Below are 17,771 nucleotides of genomic sequence, written 5' to 3' on the forward strand. Positions count from 1 at the left end.
TGCTATCAGAAAAAAAAAGTCACAAGATAGCAAAAAAACATCCTAATTACGTCATAGGTACAAAGTGCTTGAGCCTCAGGTACTCATTGTGAGAGCGCTTTGGGAACAACCTGGAAAATACCTGTTAAATCTAAATATTTCACTGCATGCCTTTGATGAAACGTCACTCATGTTGACTGCTCTTCACTTCACACGGCCGGATTATTGTGTGTTCAGAGCAACGCCCCATGTTTCCCTCTATTAATAAAATATTGTGTATTTATAGTAGCATGTTTAATGCCACATTGCTCCTGAAATAATCTCCTCTAAGGTTGCATCCACTGTGGCCACACACAATAGCAAACATCCCTGTTGGCACTTGACACAAAGCTGTGGGGCTCTTACCCAGAGGAAATCTTGAGTTCTTTAACATCATTCCAAGTGGAAAAAGCAAATCAAAGATGGATGTTTACTTAAAGCTGGCGCTTTTATTTTGAAATTCAGTGCAGATAATTGTGTATTTTCCCTGATGAAACTCCTTCAAACTGCCAATTTTTGTTCCTAGGTGTGAACACAGATCACTGTCCTTATTGGGGCAATGATGTACCGTCCTTCAAAGTCTATGGAGTGTTAAAATTCTCCCCTACAGGGATGCTCCTAATGCAGTGTGTGTAGTGCATAAAATAACTGGGATACAAAAATAGCCGGCTTGGGTTTAGCGCAATGACAAAAACGTAGCTTTCCTTTTGTGTCAATTGAGACAGGCGCTCAGCACCAATAGGCGTTGGAGGAGGTGGCATATGCTAATGAGGGACAAATGTCCACTGACCATGACCTTGAGAAACACAGTATAAAGGAAGGCACATATCACCAAGCTGTTATTTGGTTGTGGTCGTCCTGAGGTCAGTGGGAAAGTTTTGCTTTTATTTAGTTGGTTGTTGATTACGCATTTTACGCGCGGGTTGGATGACTCTTGAGGGGTCTCATGAAGCTATAACTTCATTTGCAGCAGTAATGAAATAATAACTTACCTGACACGTGTCATTTGACCTGCCGTGTGTCTTTTCGTTTTGTTTTTGTTTGGTCGTAGTGGATTTGCGCTCTTTACGCACAGGCAGTGTTGTCTTGAACACGCCCGGGCTGCAGGAACAAAACAGATTCGACTCAAAAAGAACTTCTGACCCTTACGCAAAGTTTTCTTCTCTCACTTAAGGAGTTCCTCATCTGTCTCGTACTACTGGTGCGTCCGGGTTTTGGGGGGTGCCGGTGAGGAGTTGCCACCATGTCACGCTTTGACATGAAGGAGTTCGGGGAGGCTGCAATGTTTTTACGCAAATCGGAGCTGGAGCTGCTGGCTGCGCACACTATTCCCTTTGACGGTAGGCCTTTGAGGGGAACTTCAAAGAAATATAATCTCTAAGGAAAAATCAATTTAAATCTACTCCTAACAGATTATAACCTAGATTTCATTCTAAGAGTCACGATTGTATCTGTTTTGTTTTTTTTTTATTTGATCAGAAATCCAGACGATGTCATGGCTTTGTTAATATTGCTTCATGAGTGCAGTGTGTTTGTAACCCTGACAGAGTAAAATTGAGCAAAATATGATTTAGATTATAATAACCATGTATAAATAACTGCATAAATATCACATCACCTTTTTAAGTGCAAGTGATCTTGTGATATTGTAAAAAAAAAATCAAGTGCAAAATACATAATGATCTGAAATTAATAATTAAATCAGATTTTTAATGTGTTAAATGTTTCTCTAAGTATTTGTTTGTTTTGAACTTTGATTTAGAAATGTTTTTGTCTATTTCTTGATCAGTTACTTTATTGTCTCTAACAGCCTTTTTCAAAGTTTCCCATCATCCTTTGCTCTGCTGTTAGGTAAGAAACGAGCTTGGATTGCAGATGAAAAAGAAGCATACATTGAGATTGAGATCAAGGAGCTCAGCGGTGACAAAGTCACTGTTGAAACCAAAGATGGGAGAGTAAGTCATCATGAGACTTCATGTGATGATGAATTAAAAACCTTTATATGACGCTTTTTTTTTCACACCGTCCGTCTGTCCGCCTGTTCTCATCTCTTCAGACTCTAACTGTAAAAGATGGAGACATCCAGCAGATGAATCCTCCCAAGTTTGACATGATCGAAGACATGGCCATGCTGACACACCTCAACGAGGCCTCTGTGCTGTACAACCTGCGCAGACGCTACTCTGCCTGGATGATCTATGTGAGTATCACATTATGGTACTTCCCCTCTCCCATGTTTCCATGCTCCCTTCAAAGGCATGATTATCCAGATTAAGTTGCTGGGTTCAGCTTTAAGCTCCAGCAATGTCAGCCTGTCACTGGACGAACTGGTCATGTTGCCCTGTGATGATGTATCATAGAGGGTTAATGTCGTGTTGCTCTTCAGACCTACTCCGGGCTCTTCTGTGTGACGGTGAATCCATACAAGTGGCTGCCTGTCTACACGGCTCCTGTGGTCGCTGCCTATAAGGGCAAACGCCGCTCTGAGGCCCCTCCACACATCTACTCCATTGCAGACAATGCATACAATGATATGCTGCGCAGTAAGTCTTCCCATACTCACAAGGATAATGCACATCAGACAGCCTATGGCCCATTGAAACCAATAAAACAAGTATAAATGAAGACACCTCTCAGTGGTTTCACTAAGCGTTGTGTTGTGCTCATTTTCCCAGATCGTGAGAACCAGTCCATGCTCATCACGTAAGTAAAAGCTGCTTCCTGAGAATTATTTCAATTACAATTTAGAGAGTGGAAAGAAAGCTCCTGCCATCCTACAGACACCTAAAAGCTTTGATATTTTTTGACCCAAAGCTTCTTGCTGTAACTCAAATCTTTTTCCTGCTCTTTTTTTCCCCCCAGTGACATGCAGTGTTATAGTTTTGATTCACTTTACTTTTAAAAGCTCTGTGACCAGTTTTTGCCTGTTGTATGTACACTCTGTCATCTTTCACACTCCTATAGCGGAGAATCCGGTGCTGGCAAAACTGTCAACACGAAACGTGTCATTCAGTATTTTGCCATTGTGGCAGCTCTTGGGGACACACCTGCCAAAAAAGGAGTAAGGCTGATGTGGCAAACCGTATTTTTGTGTCCTGGCTTTTTTTGTTTTATCCATTTTTTACTTTTTTATTTTTTTTTATTTTGGTCCCAGGAATCCTTCAGTGTATTCCCTGTAAAACCATCTTCATACATTTTCCTCCTTGTCAAAGTTGTGAATGTTTGATTACATTCATGTCTTAGTTTGCCTCATGTGTCGTGTTCCCCTTTCCAGCCCTTTTCCTCTGCTTTAATATTTTTTCCTTTTACCCTTTCCACGTAATTTTGTCCTTTTTTAATTTTTATTTACATTTTGCTCCAATTTTTTCATTATTTTTCCCTTTGCTTTGGATTTTGGTTATAACTATTTTGTGTTGTTTGGTGTCATTTTTTTACCCACCTTTTTCTCCCCTGCGCTTCTTACCTCTCTTCATCAAATTAAATGAAGCTGCCACTGATTTTTAGCCTTAACCACCACTGTCTAATTTTCCAGTTGATGGTGAAAATGTTATTTCATCATGTTTCCAATGATCTCATACTCACTGTCTCCTCATCACGTTGTTTTGCAGCAAGGTCCTGCCACAAAAACAGGGGTGAGTGAAGGAAGAAATCCTACATTACCACCATCTTTAACACAACAACAACAACAACAGAAAAAAATACTAAATGAACATAATAATTACAACAACTATAATAATAAGGTGTCTCACTGTCTTCATGATTCTCTTTGATCTTTTCTCCAGGGGACGCTGGAGGATCAGATCATCGAAGCAAACCCGGCAATGGAGGCGTTTGGTAACGCCAAAACGTTAAGGAATGATAATTCATCCCGTTTTGTGAGTATCCAGATCTGACTTTCTGATTTTTTATTGTATGAATATAACAAATAAAACTGGGTCATGTTTCAGCTACACTTTGGTGAATTTCTGGAGCATCTCAAAGATGTTTTTGTCCACAGGGAAAGTTCATCAGGATCCACTTTGGACCTACGGGCAAACTAGCCTCCGCTGATATAGATATATGTGAGTTCAGTGAAAGACACTCAGTTTATAACATGTTGTTCTTCCTTGTGAATCATAAACATTCTCATGTTTTATATATGAATATTTTTCTCTCTTTCCTCAGATCTTCTGGAAAAATCCAGAGTGATATTTCAGCAGCCTGGAGAGAGGAGCTACCACATCTACTACCAGATCATGTCGCAGAAGAAACCAGAATTGCTCGGTAAGTTTCCTCGGCGGTTCTGGATATATCATTAAAGCTAACTGCAGGACAGGAGAGTCATCTTTTTAAATCCTTCACGCCAGACATGCTGCTTGTGTCTACCAACCCGTACGACTACCACTTCTGCTCCCAGGGAGTGACCACGGTGGAGAACTTGGACGATGGTCAGGAGCTGATGGCCACTGATGTAAGAGCTTTCATTTTTCACACACACACACACACAAAATCATGATTCATCGAGAAAAGAAGTGTTGTGAATTGTTTTGACTTTACTTTCACACTTTCACAGCATGCGATGGACATCTTAGGCTTCCTGCCAGATGAGAAGTATGGCTGCTATAAAATAGTGGGAGCCATCATGCACTTTGGCAACATGAAGTTCAAGCAGAAGCAGCGGGAGGAGCAGGCCGAGGCCGACGGCACTGAAAGTAAGAGCCAGCAGAGCATTCACAGGGGAAAAACCATCACTTCATCATCATCAAACACAGCTGAGATTTATTTACTTCTTGATCCAACAGGTGCAGACAAAGCCTCGTACCTGATGGGAGTCAGTTCAGCTGACCTCATCAAGGGCCTTCTTCACCCGAGGGTGAAGGTGGGGAACGAATATGTGGTGAAGGGACAGAATGTGGAGCAGGTGAGGAGCTACAGCATCTCAAGTCTGAGCTTTGCTTTGCATTTTAACCTTCAGTTTATATTTTTTTCTTTATAAGTGGAATAGCATGGGCCAACATTACAAAATGAGTGGCAGCAGCGTTAGAGCTCCTTTACCAAACCAGAGCACTCATCTTCACCTCATTTTGCTGGATGGCTCGTATGCTAATGAAGGTTTCTTAATCCTCAGCTGATCAATACCCGAGCCTCTCCACACACACTAGAAACTGGTATCCAAGCAACTGAGTTTATCCATGTGAATGACAGCTGTATTCCTTCTGTGTGTGTGTGTGTGTGGATGTGTGTGTAGGTTAACTACGCTGTTGGAGCTCTGGCAAAAGCCACATATGACCGTATGTTCAAATGGCTCGTGGGACGGATCAACCGGACCCTGTACACGTCTCTGCCTCGTCAGTACTTCATAGGAGTCCTGGACATCGCTGGCTTTGAGATCTTTGATGTAAGTTCCTCCATGATTTAAGTTTTATTCATCATAACTTGATTTTTATTGGTATGGTCGAATTTTATGTTCAACAGGTGGTCTGCTCATGCTTCTTTATCTTTTATTGAATTAGCATCACAGGATGGATTTCTGCTTTAATGTTCCCTTACGTGTCATAATCCTTCACCTTGTCACCCGCTCTTTCTTTCCGTCGCAGCTCAACAGCTTCGAGCAGCTGTGCATCAACTTCACAAACGAGAAACTGCAACAGTTTTTCAACCACCACATGTTCGTCCTGGAGCAGGAGGAGTACAAAAGAGAGGGGATAGAGTGGACCTTCATCGACTTTGGGCTCGACCTGCAAGCTTGCATTGATCTCATTGAAAAGGTAAACAAAGAATTCACTTTATGTTGTTAAATGTTGTTCGAAAGAAGATATCTAAACACCGCTCTGCTTCTCCACCAGCCGCTGGGCATCATGTCGATCCTCGAAGAGGAGTGCATGTTCCCAAAGGCCACAGACAGCAGCTTTAAAGCCAAGATGTATGATAATCACATTGGCAAGTCGCCTAATTTCCAAAAGCCACGACCGGACAAGAAGCGCAAATATGAGGCTCATTTTGAGCTGGTGCACTACGCCGGCGTGGTGAGTGTGTCCTCTTTAAAGCCCAGAAACACTCACACTACATCATCTAACATACAGAGTTTGAAAACTGAGATGTCCCTGTTGTTTTTTTTCACAGGTACCATACAACATCATAGGCTGGCTGGACAAAAACAAAGACCCGCTGAATGAAACAGTGGTGGTCTGTTTCCAGAAGTCTGCGAACAAGCTTCTAGCTTCTCTGTATGAGAACTACGTCAGTTCTGACTCAGGTACAGCACACAGGTGTTTAACAGAGGTGTTTGGAGAGTAAAGGACAGTTTAGGGTGTTTAAGGCGTCCAAAGTGACCATCCTGCTCACTGATTCACAGCCTCTGAACATAAGACTGGCGGCAAAGAGAAGAGGAAGAAGGCTGCGTCTTTCCAGACCGTGTCTCAGCTTCACAAGGTGAGACTGACAGAAGGAAACAGTCTGTTATTAATGAAGTTAAATCCACACCATGATTTTCTTTGATATGTGATCATCTCTGGACCGCTGGGCTGGAGGCAGTTAAGACTTGCAGTGATGTTTAGGGCATTGATCACATGAACATCACTTTAAGTCTGTGCTGGCTCCTCTCCTCTCCTCATCAGAGACACAAAGAACCACGAAGACAGGAGGAAAATACAAAATGCAGTTATAGATATCAGAAACACTACTTAACTTATTTTTCTTAATCTTTCATGCTTCTTTCTTTCTTCCAGGAAAATCTGAACAAGCTGATGACCAACCTGCGCAGCACCCAGCCTCACTTCGTACGCTGCATCATCCCTAATGAGACCAAAACCCCAGGTAACACAAAACACAAGCACCACATTTCACCAGAGGCCGCGTCTGATGGGATAAATTACATGTTCAAAACCTGCTCTGCTCAGGAATAATGGATCCATTCATGGTGCTGCACCAGCTGCGCTGCAACGGCGTGCTGGAAGGCATCAGGATCTGCAGGAAAGGCTTCCCCAACCGCATCCTTTACGCCGAGTTCAAACAGCGGTACGGCTCAAGATCAGATCGTCTGCTTGAGCTTGGAGTCACAGAGATAATCAGTCTTCTTAACAACACTGTTGTGGTGTCCCATACAGCTACCGCATCCTGAACCCCCAGGCCATCCCTGATGACAAGTTTGTGGACAGCAGGAAAGCTGCAGAGAAGCTGCTGGCCTCGCTGGATATCGACCACAACCAGTACCGCTTTGGACACACAAAGGTAAGAAGAGGAGGAGGAGGAGGAGTAATGCAGAGTTGCAAAGAGCCTCCTTTAAGCTAATCTTGCTCTTTTTTAACCATGTGTCGTGTAGGTGTTTTTCAAGGCGGGCCTGCTGGGCCTCCTGGAGGAGATGAGGGATGAGCGTTTGGCTAAAGTCCTGACCCTGCTGCAGGCAGCAGCTCGAGGGAAAATCATGAGGCTGGAGCTGCAGAAGATGAACGAAAGGAGGTAAAAGACCAAAGTTTCTGTCAACACAATCCCTATTTTTTCCCCATATGAAATTAAATGTCCCCTCAGGCACATGGAAGCCCTTGAGCTTGATCACTCAATGCCAAGAAGGTGAAGACATGAGTACAAAAAGACCTCCCTCAACAGTTGCTTCTCTGAACAGGTTCAATAGCAACACGATCAGCTGCGAGCCTTTCAGCCTGTGATACACTACACCTTGGAGTTCACTCCCTGGCTCTAGTATGTGTGGCATGCAAGGGCAGTGTTATCGGCGTGTGTGAGGCGTGTGCTTACCCTTGTATGGTTACCAGGCATGTGTGTGGCCGTACTGTTAATAAGGGCCCCATCCCTCACACACGCACACACTGACACACAGAAAGACACACAGGCTCGTTGCAGGTCTCCGTCCATTCTCTCCATCCTCCCTCTTTCTAAATGAAACAATGCTGACGGTGTCCGCAGAGCCAGGTGGTGACATGTGTCAAGTGGCAGCTGCTCAGGCCCTCCCTAAAAATACAACCACCAGCCCCCTGCGTGCCCGATGGCCCCTGGCCCCTTTTGTCCGCGGCGCCTGTACTTCTAAGTGAGTGCATTGGTGGGATATGTGGCGGGTGACAGAGGATTTAAGTCGGCCGTTGGACAGAGGGCTTTAGTTTCTAAATAAACACAGACGCTCACCTTTGAGAGGCACCCGGCATGGAGTCATGTCAAAAATGCAATCAGCCCCCTCCGCACACACACCCTGACTCAGTTACCTCCCACCCAGGCTGTGCACGCTCACTCAAACTTACCCTCTAAACACTGACAGGAAGTCCTTGACCGGTCTTCTCTGGGTCCATATTTAGGGCTGTGAGACGCCATTCTGCTGAGACCAAACCAACCTGCGAACCCTGTTTGGTCACAGCTAGCAAACATCAAAAGCAGCAGGAGGTTTATGATTTCATGTCACACCCCGTGGTGTATGATTAGATAGCATGGAGCAGAGAGTTGAAGGATTAGTGCCAAAAATTAAGCACCAAGGATAAGTAACTAAATAAATAGACTGGCGGACTTCAGTATAAATCTTTTTGACCTTCTTGGGTTGACTTGAACTTCACTTCTCGCTGTTTCAGAGAGCCTGGCGGTCTGCCTCACCAAGTCTTGACATGTTGTTTCTAATGTATTTCAACAGCTTTAAAACAAAAAAGAGAAATATGAACCTTCATTGAATTTATGATGATGGATGTTAAAATATTTTTGTGTCATACAAAAACAGACAAAGTTAAAGTTGTCGGGTGAAGTTTCCGATAGTTCTTGATATGGATGGGTACCAAATCAGGTACTTTGATAGGTACTGACCAAATTCTGTCAAAAGTACAGGGTACCATTTCACGTAAAATCAAAAGGTACCATGTTTAGGTACCTAAATGTGTCATTGTGACTATAAGGGAATGGAAGAGTAGGCGATTTTCCATGCTGCACTGCAAAAAAATTAAATCTTATCAAGTGTTTTTGTCTAATTTCAAGTAAAAATTGTCTTGTTATACTTGATATGAGCCACATTCAACTAACCAGTCCCCAAAAAATGTCTCATTTCAAGTTATTTAAAGACAAAAATGAAGTCTGGATCACTTGTAACAAGTTATAAAAAAATCTGCCAATGGAACAAGAAAAGTTTTCTTGACAATTTGCTCAAAACTAGAATTATTTTTTTAATAAAAGTAACTTTTCTCTTGTTTCATTAGATAGACATATATTTTTTACTTGTTACAAGGAATTCAGACCTTGTTTTTGTACTTAAATAACTTGAAACAACACTTTTTCCTGGGAAATGTGGCTCATATTAAGTCTGAAAAGACATTTTCTACTGAAAATAAGACAAAAATACTTGATAAGATTTCAGTTTTTTCCAGTATGGACATAAACATAGCATTGCAAGGTTATGTATTGAAGAATGAATATGTTAGATTGAAAAAAATATATATTGTATTAGTAAACTAATTGATAGTTTTTACCACGTAAACACCAAAAAGTACCAAATATTGGTACCATTGAGTACTGGTATCGCTTGCCAGGTACCGGGAACCGGTACCACATCGTATCAAATGTGAAAGGTACCCATCCCTAGTTCCTGAGGTCAGATCATTGTGAAACCAAACACCTTATTCCTTGTTTTTTTTTTTACTTATGGCAAACTATTTGTAATCTATTTAAAAACTAATGGCACGAGAAAACTGCCCAGTTCCTTTAAAGAGGTTTTTCCTGTGGATGGAAAGTCCTTACTCTTCTCTCTTTTTTTCACTCCGTCCTGCAATCAGGGAGGCTCTGATGATCATCCAGTGGAACATCCGGGCTTTCAACACCGTCAAGCACTGGCCCTGGATGAAACTCTTCTTCAAAATCAAGCCTTTGCTGAGGAGCGCCGCCACAGAGAAGGAGCTGGCCTCTCTGAAAGAGGAGCTGGCTAAACTGAAGGAGGCTCTGGAGAAATCTGAGGTGAAGCGCAAAGAGCTGGAGGAGAAGCAGGTCAGCCTGATCCAAGAGAAGAACGACCTGGCTCTACAGCTGCAGGCCGTAAGTGGCTCTCCTGATCAGACAGACTGACCCAGAGTGTGTGAATGTGCTAAACTTTTCCTCTGTTTGCTGTCTTCTACAGGAGCAAGATAATCTTGCAGATGCCGAGGACCGCTGTGACCTGCTCATCAAGACTAAGATCCAGCTTGAAGCCAAAGTGAAAGAAATCATGGAGAGGCTGGAGGACGAAGAGGAGATGAGTGCTAATGTGCTCGCCAAGAAGCGAAAGCTGGAGGATGAGTGCTCTGAGCTGAAGAAAGACATCGATGACCTGGAGATCACACTGGCCAAAGTGGAAAAGGAGAAACACGCCACTGAGAACAAGGTGAGGAAAAGAAATCAGCAAGCCGCCTCCAGGCGCCTCAAAGACTGAGAGAACAGCAGATTTATAATCCACATAATCCCTTTCCTCCTGACACACAGGTGAAGAACCTGATCGAAGAAATGGCAGCTCTCGATGAAACCATCCTGAAGCTGAGCAAAGAGAAGAAGGCTCTCGCTGAGGCTCACCAGCAGACTCTGGACGACCTGCAGGCAGAGGAAGACAAAGTCAACACTCTGACAAAAGCCAAAGCAAAGCTGGAGCAACAAGTCGATGATGTGAGTATTTCTCAGTGTGTTACTGGAAAAAACACCCTTTTGTCGTCATTTCTCCAAAACCGGTGACATCAGTTTTAATCTCTCTCCTGTGAATCAGCTGGAGGGCACGCTGGAACAAGAAAAGAAGCTGCGCCTGGACCTGGAGCGGGTCAGACGTAAGCTGGAGGGAGATCTGAAACTCTCTCTGGAGTCTGTCATGGACCTGGAAAACGACAAACAGCAACTTGAAGAGAAGCTGAAAAAGTAAGTTTAATTCATGAATATGATGCAAAACAGAGGCTGCCTTAAGAAATCATGAGTAACACTTTTGTTTTCTCAAATCAGGAAAGACTTTGAGATGAACGAGATAAGCTCACGCATTGAAGATGAACAAGCTTTGGTCATTCAGCTCCACAAGAAGATAAAAGAGCTGCAGGTGAAAAACAGATCTCTTTATCTCTGCAGTCCTGAGTGCATCGTTTAGCTTTTACTGTAATAAAAACACGACATTTCTGTCTACCAGGCCCGTACAGAGGAGCTGGAAGAGGAGTTGGAGGCTGACCGGGCTTGCAGGGCCAAAGTCGAGAAGCAGCGTGGCGATGTGGCCCGCGAGCTCGAGGACCTGAGTGAGCGTCTGGAGGAGGCTGGTGGAGCCACCTCAGCCCAGGTGGAGATCAACAAGAAGAGGGAAGCTGATTTTCTTAAGCTGCGCCGAGACCTGGAGGAAGCCATGCTGCACCATGAGGCCACCACGGCAGCCTTACGCAAGAAGCATGCCGACAGCGTCGCAGAGCTGAGCGAGCAAATTGACAGCCTGCAGCGGGTCAAGCAGAAGCTGGAGAAGGAGAGGAGCGAGGCCAAGATGGAGGCAGACGACCTGGCGTCTACTGTGGAGCAGCTCTCGAAGGGCAAAGTGGGTGAAAAACAGAAAAAAAAGATGGGTAATGATTTTATAGAAAAACAAAAAAACTAACATTTAAATCTTCCATCCCTACCCTCAGGCTGCTTCTGAGAAGATGTGTCGTCTGTATGAGGACCAGATGAACGAGGCTAAAGCGAAGGTTGATGAGCTCCAGAGGCAGCTCAATGAGGCCAACACCCAAAGGGCCCGCGCCCAGGCCGAGGGCGGTAAGGGACCTTCATCAGGTTCAGGGTTGCCAGATCTGACTGACAGTTTCCTGCCCAACTCAACAAAAACCAGCCCCAAACCCAACCTCTCTAGAAACTCATGTTAAAACTATTTCATGTGCACTAAATCAACAAAGTGTAACACAACCAGTAGGGCTGGGACGATATGCTATTCTCACAATTCGATTCTATTACAATTTTTGGGGTGCCAATTCATTCTAAATTGCGATTCTTCAATATTTACAATTTTTGCAATTTTGAGTTTGCTTCTTTAAGACCAGACCACAAAAAAGTTAAATGATGATGATAATGTCTACAAACTCTATCAGGAGCCACGTTTTCCCATAAAATGCTCATCAAGTGAGTCAGAGAGAAACATTTCACCCTCTGCTGGACAAAAGTGGTAACATTTTTCTAATCTAGTTTATAAACAAGGACTGAAATTAAGAATTTGAATTTGAAAAAAAAAAAAAAAATTTTTTGATGAAGAACCATGACTTTGATTTTGTAAAACAAAAAAATCCCAATAAAATGCACAACATTTTTTTTCTCCCACCTCTAACAATCAGGCTCCATGATAAGCTGAAAAAAAATTTAAATTTAATAAAATGCATTTTTTTTCACTGGCGCACATATATAAAATATCCAATCTCCAGATCATTCACCCATTCCATCCCGTTTAATTTTTAAGTGCTGGGATGATACACTGTTATCGTGATTCCATCCTATCACAATTTTCAAGGTGTCACTTTGATGTAAATTGCGATTCTTCGAAATTTAGGATTTTTGCAATTTTTTGATTTTTAGACCATGAGAAAAAGTTAAATGATAATGTCTACAAATTAAATCAGGAGCCACATTTTTCCATGAAATACACATCACTTGAGTCAGAGAGAAACATTTCACCCTCTGCTGGAGAAAAATAGTAACTTTTTTCCAATCCAGTTTAGAAAAAAAGAATGAAATGAAGAAAAAAATCATTTTTTTGACCAAGAATCCTGATTTTGATATTATGAAATAAAAAATCCTGGTATAACGATTTTTTCTTTGATGCCTAAAAATTTTTGTATCTCCCCCACTTCAGCATGATGCTGTCTCTAGATACTTACAAGTGACCAATACTATTTCCACAGTGACATTTGATTTAACAATGACTTTGACTGATTGATGCTAAATTTCACAGATTCTCTACATTTCAAAATAAATGAACTAATGATATGAGTGTAAGTTTTTTTTGCCACATGTTTTAAATTATTAATTTCCTCCAGAATATTTTCTTAAAACTTGCCAAATGATGTGAAAAGCCGCCCAAATTTTATCAACATGTCCAATCCTATTTTTCCAGCCCAACATGTTTAAAATGGGCTAGAAGGGTGGAAACGTGTCCAATCTGGCAACACTGATCAGGTTACAAATGTCAGAGAAAAAATTAAACAATCGAGACACAGTTCATGAAAGCTTTTCTCTAAACTGTAGGTGAGCTGGGCAGAAAGCTGGAAGAGCGAGAAGCTATGGTCTCTCAGCTCCAGCGTGCCAAGAACTCCTTCAGCCAGAATGTTGAGGAACTCAAGAAACAGCTGGAGGAGGAGAATAAGGTCAGCTCCTCTTCACCAAAGCGGAAACTCAGAGCTCCTCATGTTTGAGTAACTTTCCTAAGCCCACCATGATCTGTGTCCACAGGCTAAGAGCGCCTTGGCCCACGCACTGCAGTCATCTCGACACGACTGTGATCTGCTCAGAGAGCAGTATGAGGAGGAGCAGGAGGCCAAGGCTGAGCTACAGAGAGCTCTGTCCAAAGCCAACGCAGAGGTGGCTCAGTGGAGGACAAAGTATGAAACTGACGCCATCCAGAGGACTGAGGAGCTGGAGGAAGCCAAGTGAGGGAGATGTAGTTCTTTATCTTGCAGAATCAAATAGCTTACAACGATTGTTTGAGGTCATGAGTGCTAACTGTGTTTGCCTCCCATTAGGAAGAAGGTGGTGATACGTCTGCAGGAGGCTGAAGAGTCTGTGGAGGCTTCTAACGCCAAGTGCTCCTCATTAGAGAAGACCAAACATCGTTTGCAGATGGAGATCGAGGACCTGGTCATTGATCTAGAGCGTGCAAATGCTGCAGCTGCTGCCCTTGACAAGAAGCAACGCAACTTTGACAAGGTGAGCCAAACATAACCTTCAGGGGAATCAGAGTGGATGTTGTGTAGGGTTGGAACAAATTCAGCTCATGATGAATTCCTTCATGAGTTCCTTCGTCCTTCAGGTGCTGTCAGAATGGAAACAGAAGTACGAGGAATGCCAGTCAGAGCTGGAGTCCTCTCAGAAAGAGTCCCGTGGCCTCAGCACCGAGCTCTTCAAACTGAAGAACTCCTATGAGGAGACCCTGGATCATCTGGAGACCATCAAGAGGGAGAACAAGAATCTTCAAGGTACCTGAGGTTTTTCTCACCGAATAAATACACACGTCAAAAAGATGAGTTCAAACTAAATTCAAGATCTTACAGAGATGAAGTGTGAACTGTTTCTCTATCTGCTTCTGCAGAAGAAATCGCTGACCTGACTGATCAAATCAGTCAGGGAGCAAAGACCATCCATGAGCTGGAAAAAATGAAGAAGGGTCTGGAGATGGAGAAGAGTGAGATTCAAGCCAGCTTGGAGGAAGTTGAAGTAAGTGGTTTACAAAGTACCCTCACTTCTTTCATCCTTCCTTTTCTGCAGTTTTACATTTTGGGAGAGATTATCTTCGAAGGATTTTCAGGTAATAAGTGCGTTTGTCTCAGGGCACTCTGGAGCATGAGGAAAGTAAAACTCTCCGCATCCAGCTGGAGCTCAACCAGATCAAGGCTGACGTTGACAGGAAGCTGGCAGAGAAGGACGAGGAGATCGATAACCTCCGGTAAGATTCATTGATCATTTCTCACTTTCCTCTTCATTGAATACCTTTGGTGCTTCCATCAACATATCCAAACTGAATATTTGTCTTTCCTTGCTTGTCACCTTCCAGCCGTTACCACCAGAGAACGCTGGAGTCCATGCAGGCTACCCTGGATGCAGAGGCCAAGGCTCGTAACGAGGCGGTGCGTCTGAGGAAGAAGATGGAGAGCGACCTGAATGAGATGGAGGTGCAGCTGAACCATGCCAACAGGGTGGCCTCAGAGTCCCAGAAACAACTGAGGAACCTGCAAATCCAGATCAAGGTGAGTCCAGCTCACCTTTCTGGTGTCACATTCACCTCTACAAATATTGTTAAAGAGCTTCTATCAGGCTTTTTCGTGTTTTAAAAAGGTATATAGAGGTTACACTGCCAAAAACTAAACTCTTATCATTTTTTTTGTCTTCTTTTTAGTAGAAAATGTCTTTAGAACAAATGTGAGCCACATTCACCTGACAAGTCCAGAAAAATGTCTTGTTTCAAGTCATATAAAGACAACAATGAGGTCTGAACTGCTTGAAATAAGTAGACAGAAATTTGGGAATGATCAAGAGAAAAGTTACTTGTATTAAGACATTATTGTAGTTTAAACCAGATTTTCTGGCAAACTTTTTTGCTGGTTTATTGGCAGATTTTTTTCTACTTGTTACAAGCAAGTCAGACCTCATTTTGCCTTTTAACAACTTGAAACAAGATTTTTTTGGGGACTGATAAGTTAAATGTAGCTCCTATCAAGTGTAACAATATACGTTTTTTGCAGTGTAGTATTGGAATCAATACCGAACGTGGGCAAATTGCAACTGCAATGTTACCATGCTCTACTCTTGGATGAGGTTGTAGGTTGCTCTTAATAGCTTGGTCTAAAAGTCACGTGAGAATTCAGTGAGATCTAAATGAGATTTGCTCAATAGATGACATCACCAATTGATGAGTCTCCTTATAAGGGCATACTGCCATTTCAATAAGAGAAACACAGCTTTTCTGCATAGCTTTAATGAAGGAGGGGGCCAGAATGCTGGGCTCTGCCAGCTGCTGGGGAGCTGTCAGAGAGCAAATGTTGAGTCTAATGATGAGTATGATCATAAACTAAATAGCACTTTACCCGACCTTTGACCCCAGGACCTCCAGCTGGAGCTGGATGACACCGTTCACAAGAATGAGGAACTGAGGGAGCAAGTGGCACTGACTGAGCGCCGCAACAACCTCCTCACGGCTGAGGTGGACGAGTTCAGAGCTCTGCTGGAGCAGAACGATCGGGCGCGCAAGCTAGCAGAGCACGAGCTGCACGAGGCGACCGAGAGAGTGAATCTCTTACACTCTCAGGTAGGTCGGTGCAAACAAACCGCCAGTACGATGAAATGATTGAATCACTTTCATATCAGTTAAGCATATCTCGAGTAATGTGCCTCATTTATAATGTGAGGGGAATGCTGTGATTTTCAGAACACAAACATTCAGGACAAGGAAATGAATATAGCCCTTTGGCAACCATGTTTAAGCTTCTCTGGTTATAAATGGGTATTTTGACTACCAGTTTTAGAAACAGAAGAAACATCCTTAAGAATAAGAGTAACCAGCTGTTTTAATCTGAGGTAATGCTCATTGTTGACCTCACTTTAATCAGAACACAGGGCTGCTTAACCAGAAGAAGAAGCTGGAATCTGATCTGTCCACACTGTCCAATGAGGTGGACGATGCAATGCAGGAATGCCGCAACGCTGAGGAAAAGGCCAAAAAGGCCATCACTGATGTAAGTCTTCTGTTTCACAATAACAAGGTGGAAACTATTAGGTCTGTAGATGAGAAATTTCCAAAATTTCATCTTTAAAGAGTTTAATCGTGATCACAGGGAGTTTTTAGTCTTCAGTGTGTAGAGAAGAGTCAAACCTCTGATTGCCTGTAGGCGGCCATGATGGCAGAGGAGCTGAAGAAAGAGCAGGACACCAGCGCTCATCTGGAGAGGATGAAGAAGAACATGGAGCAGACGGTGAAGGATCTGCAGATGCGTCTAGATGAAGCCGAGCAGATTGCCCTCAAAGGCGGCAAGAAGCAGGTCCAGAAGCTGGAGGCCAGGGTGAGACATCTCTCGATTTCTTACGTTGTCCCCTCATCGTACTTGTATCATTAGTGTTTAGTTTGTTTTCTGTTAGTAATGAATTAACTTCTACCAGGTCAAAGAACTGGAGAATGAGCTGGATTCTGAGCAAAAAAAGAGCCAGGAGTACCAGAAAGCTGTTCGCAAGTATGAGAGGAGAATCAAAGAGCTCTCCTACCAGGTGAACCATCCCTGTGTTTTCACACACATCATTCTTCAGAGTATTGCACTGAAATAGTGTAAGAGCTCTCTGTGTGTTTGTGCAGGCAGAGGAAGACAAGAAGAACCTGATCCGTCTCCAGGACCTCATCGATAAGCTGCAGGCCAAGTTGAAGAGTTACAAGAGACATGCTGAAGAAGCAGTGAGTCCACAATCAGGACTTGATTTTGTTATGATCGGTGATGAGTGATAATTTTAACCATAGTGGGAGCACTGGAGTGGTTCAGGAGATATTTTAAGTCGTAGCACCACATCACTTCACCACACGTCTCAGTTTTCTTCTTGTCCTTTTTCAGGAGGAACAGGCAAACTCCAACCTGACTAAGTACAGGAAGCTCCAGCATGAGCTGGACGACGCAGAGGAGAGGGCCGACATGGCCGAATCACAGGTCAACAAGCTGCGGGTCCGATCCCGCGACCAAGTTAGCAAGGTTAGTGATCTAAAAATACAAATGTTTTCGTCAAAGTATGCAGACACATTGTGTGACCTTTGGAAGTATTTACTAAAATTAGCCTGCAGGCTTTATTAAAAGATCTAATCATAGGAGGCACAAGATGTAATCATCTGTTAACGATGACCTCACGTAGCTCTCTCATGTGATCTGTAGTGTGGTTATGAGTAACTCTATAATGCTGTGTATGCCGTTGCTAATAAACATCCCTATCTTGTGTATTTCAGCTTGCTGAGTGATGTCTTGAGGCTAAGAGCTGTATCCAAACATATCACAGCCACACAGCTGCAACAGCTGGGCTTGACTGTGAGGACACCTAAATAAAGACTAATCAAGCCTTTCATGTCTACCGCGTTTTTTTAT

The 17,771-nt window shown here is 43.1% G+C and overlaps 1 protein-coding gene across 1 annotated transcript; it reads left to right on the plus strand.

The window, feature by feature from the left end:
* Positions 1 to 1,261: 1,261 nt before the first annotated feature.
* myh7ba (myosin, heavy chain 7B, cardiac muscle, beta a) lies at positions 1,262 to 17,725 on the plus strand. The gene is made up of 42 exons (XM_074670219.1): positions 1,262 to 1,358; positions 1,870 to 1,973; positions 2,075 to 2,218; positions 2,405 to 2,561; positions 2,694 to 2,721; positions 2,983 to 3,079; positions 3,801 to 3,893; positions 4,016 to 4,079; positions 4,183 to 4,281; positions 4,365 to 4,468; positions 4,571 to 4,709; positions 4,800 to 4,918; positions 5,246 to 5,395; positions 5,595 to 5,765; positions 5,844 to 6,023; positions 6,121 to 6,253; positions 6,353 to 6,429; positions 6,726 to 6,813; positions 6,897 to 7,014; positions 7,104 to 7,227; positions 7,319 to 7,455; positions 9,753 to 10,008; positions 10,091 to 10,333; positions 10,432 to 10,608; positions 10,706 to 10,851; positions 10,933 to 11,023; positions 11,111 to 11,500; positions 11,589 to 11,715; positions 13,192 to 13,310; positions 13,396 to 13,592; positions 13,686 to 13,869; positions 13,973 to 14,138; positions 14,252 to 14,376; positions 14,490 to 14,605; positions 14,714 to 14,906; positions 15,761 to 15,964; positions 16,266 to 16,391; positions 16,545 to 16,715; positions 16,813 to 16,917; positions 17,003 to 17,098; positions 17,253 to 17,387; positions 17,636 to 17,725. Exons 1-42 carry the CDS (start codon positions 1,262 to 1,264, stop codon positions 17,645 to 17,647), a joined length of 5,802 nt encoding a protein of 1,933 aa, XP_074526320.1. The 3' UTR covers positions 17,648 to 17,725.
* The last annotated feature ends 46 nt before the right edge of the window (positions 17,726 to 17,771 follow it).

Source organism: Halichoeres trimaculatus, unplaced genomic scaffold, assembly GCF_033239565.1.
Source record: "Halichoeres trimaculatus isolate MK-OKI-2021-1 unplaced genomic scaffold, fHalTri1.1 fHalTri1_scaffold_1, whole genome shotgun sequence".
Lineage (NCBI taxonomy): Eukaryota > Metazoa > Chordata > Actinopteri > Labriformes > Labridae > Halichoeres > Halichoeres trimaculatus.

Bases quoted from the DNA above. Each gene is read 5' to 3' on its own strand.
- myh7ba (XM_074670219.1), top strand. From the start codon at position 1,262: ATGTCACGCTTTGACATGAAGGAGTTCGGGGAGGCTGCAATGTTTTTA. The intron at 6,254-6,352 runs GTACAGCACACA...ACTGATTCACAG, and splicing joins CTACGTCAGTTCTGACTCAG to CCTCTGAACATAAGACTGGC. The intron at 10,009-10,090 runs GTAAGTGGCTCT...TGTCTTCTACAG, and splicing joins TGGCTCTACAGCTGCAGGCC to GAGCAAGATAATCTTGCAGA.